Here is a 5815-nt window from a genome sequence, read left to right as displayed (position 1 = left end):
TATATATATATATATAATAGTGCCGTTGATTACTTTAAGTCCGTTATTAAACCTAAGACTTCTATGTAGAACGTTTTCCTGTACGCGGAGCGCGTTACGATCGGAAGAATCGAGTACGAAGCTACGAAGCTAATTGTAGCACAATCTCATTTTTCTGCTCTGTATAAATTTCGGCATTTGAAGGAGAGCCGCGGCTCTCTCCTTCTTCAGATCTCTCTTCTAATGTCGTGCACCTTCGAGACTTTGTGATCCGACGCGACCAATCTTACTATTATGCAATAAGTCGTACCAACGGAACGACTTTCCTTTTCAGACTGAACTCGAAAGTACTACGAAAAATTGCCATTAGAATTAATTAATTACGCGTGCATCCTACCGCGTCTTCCAATATTTCCACGACACTGCCATTCCGCAGACTACTTACCGCGACCTTAAAGGATCTAATTGAGATCACTTTATGTACTCCGGAATGAAAAGAAAAAAGAAACATGTTTTTGTAACTTTTACCAAGATCGTGGCAACGTTTTTAATGTAAAAAAAAAAAAAACCTGTTTGACCCATTTTCTCTCGCCGACAAACGTCATTTTAAATAGTTAAGTATACTATACAATATTGTATATTCGGATATCTGTGATGGCGTACGTACTTCCACTTTCCAGTTTATTTCAGCGCGAAGGAAGCTGCTCCGAATTTATAGTACATTATCGTAGTACAAAACGATAATAATTTTAATCTTGTGGGAAAGAAAGAAGTAGGAATCCTAATAGCACACTTTATCCGAAATACATCCTGAGGATATCCTTAGGATGTTCAAAGAACACACATCCTCGAGACATTCCTTGGAGGTCTGTGCTGTTAGGGAAGAGATTAAGAAATTTCTAGTTATGCCATAATATTAAGAAATGTTTATGATTTTGGGTTTTATTGTGGGACAATGTCAATAAGTTAAAAAAAGCTGTGCGCGACACTACGAAGACGAGGCCGTAGATAATACATATGTAGAATACAATATGTTTGAGTACACGGGCATCAAGACGCGCGCATACAAGCATGTACGACGCGTTCGTTAATGTATATATAAGGGAAGCACGTCAATCAAACTCGTAGTGTTCGATTAAATTCGATAGAGCAATCTTCGAAGAGGATGAAGTGCGATTCACCGTTTTGCTCTTGATGTGATTGCCGGGACATTTTCGTCGATACGATTTTTGTACATTTTTCTTGCGTCATGGACCGGCCGAGTTCTGTCAATATATCTTGTATAACCTTTCAGGGAGGCCAGTTAATTCTCTTCGTTGCCGTAACTGTGTGGGAAGCCGATAAAAATTATTTAATGATCAATCAACGATCCCGAACAAATCTGATCAACGAATTTTTTACTATACAATTTTTCACGAAGCTAATTTGGAATAAAATACGATCTCGTCATTTATTCGATTAAAATTTGTTACTTTAAAATCTCGTCGCGGTAAGGTACTTTTTGGATTGGTTTATCGGATTTTTATACATTGCAAAAAGCGAATAATTACACGGTCCTCGAAGGATGATGCAGTGATACAACTCGGTGCATCCCCCGTCATCATTTGCGATAATCCGTGCAGCTCGGAGAATATACTTTAATTGTTGCATCTATGTGGATGGCGGAGGCGAGCGAACAAATCAAATGCACAATTGTTATTGTAACTACGATTAATTATGTCATTGTAGGGAGAGAAAGCGCTTACCGGCGCGAATGTGGCGTGGAACGGTCCAATCGCGAGATTGCGCAAAAAGAGTCATCGTAAGAGCTCCATAAAGTGAAGAAGCTCGCAAATTCTTTCTCCGTTCTGCGATCGGAGATTGTATGATTAAAACGAATTGTCGATTAAATTTAAATAAACTGTATTAAATCTGTGGTACGACATTTCGATGCATTGTGTCGATCGTAGAATCGATTAAATAAATTGATATCGTGTAAAATAAACATAGGATCGATTTTCTGGGTGAACCTCATAAGATATTTGGTAAACGTGAAAATTTATATTTATGTTTTTGTGCAATACGAATCCCCTGATTAACGATCGATATAATCGAACGATTCGCAGTCTATTGACTATTTTAATATCCCGTAAGCTCCGAAAACGTGGAGTCCAAATCGTCGCAGATGTATTTGTATTTTTCCTTTTCTTTTAGTAGATAATCTAAAACGTAAATAACAATTTATTAATAACAATTGATATTATTTTAACAAGTTTGGAAATTTAAAATCTATAAAAAATGCATAATGTGATTAGTAACCTTCCCTCTTGTCCATTTCTTTCGTGAATATCTTGACAGTTTTCTCAGCGATAATGGCACGCTTTTCAACAGCTTTCAATTTTACTTTTAATTCCTTTAACTGCGCTTTGAATTCTTCCACCCTTTGATTAGCCTGCAACAAACAATCTCTTTATGGAGTCTTAATTTTTTTAATATGAAAAATATAAATTATTAATATGAAAGAATCTCTATCTACTTTCTCTTCGGACACCTCCAAGGACTTGAATATATTGCCAACAATGAATAACTCATCCTCCCTCTCGAGAATTTTCCTATAAAATATAACGTCAAACATGTGAAAATCTTTAAAGCTTAAGTGATTTAAATAAAAAAGCAATATTAAATAAAAACTTTTTGCAATAAATTTTTTACAGTATTTTAAGGATGCTCGTTAACTTATTGCTTGTCAATTTAATTTATGATATTACGTAATCTTTAATTTAGGAAGTGAGTTGTGTTTCAAGATCGACAAATAATATCAGTGCGCAATTTGCTTGAACTGGAAATTATAAAATTCACACAAAAATATTATTCAGCAAAGTCCTCTTTAATCACATATGGTCTTTTTTACTTATTTTTGATTAAAAGAAATTTTCATGCACATGACTTAGTAAATAAGAAAAGAATAATTAATAAAGTAGAAACTTTTCATGCAGAAGTAAAACATCTTGAAAAGTAGGATACGTTGTGAAACATTCCCGTTTAAACTGAAAATAGAGAAGTAAGAAAGGATTCAACAGAAAAGAACGTAATCGCTATATTTAGAGAGTCGCGTACGCCTCGCTCGATTTAACTCTTTCTTCCGCCGCTTCCAGCTCGTCTTCAACGAATGCCAATTTTCTCGAAATCTCATCCGATTTCGTGTCGGCGTCTTCAGCAATAAGTCTCGCTTCCTTCAGCTGCGTCATCAATTGATCCATCCTCTCTTCATCCAGTTTACTCCTGTTCTCTAAGACTTTGCAGATGCTGAGTATAAAGAATAATTTTATGATTATAATAGTTTATCATATATTTCTTGTGAAAAAAATCGATAATGGCATTCATAAAAACTCAATCTCTACAGCGATTTTTATAATATTTATTAATATTTAAAATATTTTTTATATACCAAGAAAGAAACATTTCATTCCAAAAAATTTACAGAGTAAATTTTATATAGAAATATACCGCTTTGCGTCTTCAGCAGTTTCTATGACTTGCGCGAGCTTTACTTGAGCCGACAAACGTCGCTCCTCCGACTTTTCTAAATTCTGCATGCATTGCTGCATTTTTCTATTAAGTACCGCCAGTTCCGACTGCGTCTGCAATTTTACAATTGACGTAAAATTGAATTTGGATTGCGCGTGATATATTTCTTCCAATTCACTAACCACGATATAGACTCTCTCCTTTATCTCGAGATTCCTGTTTGACTTTATAAGTTGGGCCTTACTCACTTCCAAATCATGCTCCATTTGCATTAACTTTTTGGCCAATTCACGAACCTCATCCCTTAATTTTTCTTCCCTTCGATTTGCCTCCTTTGCCTGCTGATCGCATAGGTCAGCTTTATCCATAGCAAGATCTTTCTCGAGCTTTAGCGTTTGCAGCCGTTTTTTAATGGCATTCATGTTTTCGTTGGATATTAATTAAAAATATTCTTTTTAATCAAGAACGTTAATAGAAATTTTAATAGATAAATTGTAAGCAAATTATTTTAATAAACTATATTAAATTCGCAGGAATTAGATTTTTATTAACTTAATTGACTTTATATTGTGTAGCAAAGATTTTTATAATTTTTTATATTTTTAATTTACGATAATTTATTTTTACGTTTTATATTCTTTAATTGCAATCAAGAATGTTTTTTCAAAAATGGTTCCGTGTGAAACACTTTCACTTTGAAGTCGCGCACAAAAATGATAATTTTAAGCTTTACACTCTGTTAACAGAATTTTTAATTACTACAGTAAACGAAGTATCAAAATGCAATGCCCGTGAGTTACTGTATTCAGTGACCGACGGGGACAATGTTTTATAAGCTTAATGCAATGCAAAAGGACAAAAACAGTCGCTTTAGTTAGACTCAAACGAATTCTTGGACTTCTTAAAATAGTGGTGCCTATGATCGTTGCCGATCGCAGATAAACATTTACTTTGCGTTATATTTGTTTAACAATTACTATTAAAAATAGGTTTCAAAAGCACATGCTATATTTTATAATTTAAAATAACAGACATATCTTTGGATTTACTGTACGAGGTAGAATTATATTGTAACATTTTTTACGATATTTTTAATGCGTTAATACTCACACAATATCAATTTCGCTTATAGTTATATCTTTCGTCAATCTCATCATGTCATAAATAGTATTTAATATTAAAGAAATATTAATAATAATAATAATAATAATAACTAATTTAATTAATATTAATTGATAATTAATTTCCCTAATATATTAATATTATACTGAGAAGCAATATGTTACTACTCACTTCTATCATTTATTTATTTAGTCATTTTTTAAAACTTTATTCTAGTCTATTGACAGCACGATGCATAAAATAATGAAAACTCATTAGAGAATATGTGATATTGTTTATTGAAAATACAGATTTTACATTAAATATAGAAAGGATGCACGATATCGTGGTCTCGCTCGCGCATACGACAGTAAATCCCTCCAACATCTCTGAAAGAAAAAGAAATAGACGAAATCTTGAATCTTCGACCAACAACACAGCAAATAACGAGCGATCGTGAACTAGTTGCCGATCTTGGCAAGGTATTGCACAAAGCGAAGCAATTATAGTAACAAGCCGCATTGCATTGCCTTGTCCATCAGTAGATTATTGCGCGAAGCGAGTTATTTCTAATATCGCGTTCACGGCACTTCATAAGGCAAAACAAATCTGTATTGCGATATAAGCGGCATTTAGCATAGCGAGCTGAACTAAAAAATGAATAGCAATAAATAGCGAATAAGCGGAGGGAAGCAGCAGCAGTTAAAAGTAGTAACGAGAGTCAAATCGAATCCGTCCGCAGGACTTTAGTATCCTGTCATCTCGGCGAACGTCGCGTCCATATCGTCGCAGACCGCCTTGTACTTTTCCTTCTCTTCTCTGAGTTCGTCTAAAACAAGCAATTTCTCAATGATATAGAAAAGAAAGAATAGAAACATTATTATTTTAATTTATACCAAAAATACTGATTGAATTTACTGACTGAAAATAAAAGCTTCGAGAGCGTTCTTACCTTCTTTCATGTCCATTTCCTTTAGTAAAGTTTTCACCGTCCTTTCAGCGGTGATTGCACGTTTTTCCGCTTCCTTCAATTTCTTTTTCGTGGATTTCAGCTGTAACTTAAAGTCTTCTACCCGTTGGTTCGCCTAAAATCAAAATAATGGAGAAGTGCCGTTGCGACTAATTATTATCACAGCGTATTATATTACGTCACCTTTTCCTCGGACACTTCGAGGGATTTCACGATATTCTGTACGATAAAAAGTTCATCCTCACGTTCCACGATTTT

General features: G+C 34.2%; 2 protein-coding genes across 5 annotated transcripts in view; both read right to left on the bottom strand.

Moving 5' to 3' along the window:
- Window positions 1-905: 905 nt before the first annotated feature.
- On the bottom strand, window positions 906-3976 carry LOC108750346 (tropomyosin-2-like). 2 transcript variants are annotated; one of them, XR_001939425.1, is made up of 7 exons: window positions 3669-3976; window positions 3466-3599; window positions 3076-3264; window positions 2495-2570; window positions 2278-2410; window positions 1530-2180; window positions 906-1304 (listed from the first exon to the last, which is right to left on the bottom strand). XR_001939425.1 is itself a non-coding variant. In XM_018489737.1 (6 exons), the coding sequence occupies exons 1-6, from the start codon at window positions 3906-3908 to the stop codon at window positions 2098-2100; spliced, it is 855 nt and encodes a 284-aa protein (XP_018345239.1). In that variant the 5' UTR covers window positions 3909-3976; the 3' UTR covers window positions 906-2097. The 2 variants fall into 2 exon arrangements, 1 of the variants encoding a protein (XP_018345239.1); XM_018489737.1 differs by having other exon boundaries at window positions 906-2180.
- Window positions 3977-4862: 886 nt separating this feature from the next.
- LOC108750328 (tropomyosin-2-like) overlaps window positions 4863-5815 on the bottom strand; it is a 2930-nt gene continuing 1977 nt past the window's right edge. For all 3 annotated transcript variants that reach the window (XM_018489715.1, XM_018489714.1, XM_018489713.1), the window contains 3 exons: window positions 5741-5815; window positions 5540-5672; window positions 4863-5416 (listed from right to left, as the gene is read on the bottom strand). The exon at window positions 5741-5815 is cut by the window's right edge and continues 1 nt beyond it. In XM_018489715.1, the coding sequence (XP_018345217.1) occupies window positions 5334-5416; window positions 5540-5672; window positions 5741-5815 (291 nt within the window). In that variant the 3' untranslated portion in view covers window positions 4863-5333. The remainder of the gene's footprint in view (window positions 5417-5539; window positions 5673-5740) is intronic.

Source organism: Trachymyrmex septentrionalis, unplaced genomic scaffold, assembly GCF_001594115.1.
Source record: "Trachymyrmex septentrionalis isolate Tsep2-gDNA-1 unplaced genomic scaffold, Tsep1.0 scaffold36, whole genome shotgun sequence".
Taxonomy (NCBI): domain Eukaryota; kingdom Metazoa; phylum Arthropoda; class Insecta; order Hymenoptera; family Formicidae; genus Trachymyrmex; species Trachymyrmex septentrionalis.
The sequence above is the reverse complement of the archived record's forward strand: the minus strand, read 5'-3'. Positions and strand labels throughout refer to the sequence as shown.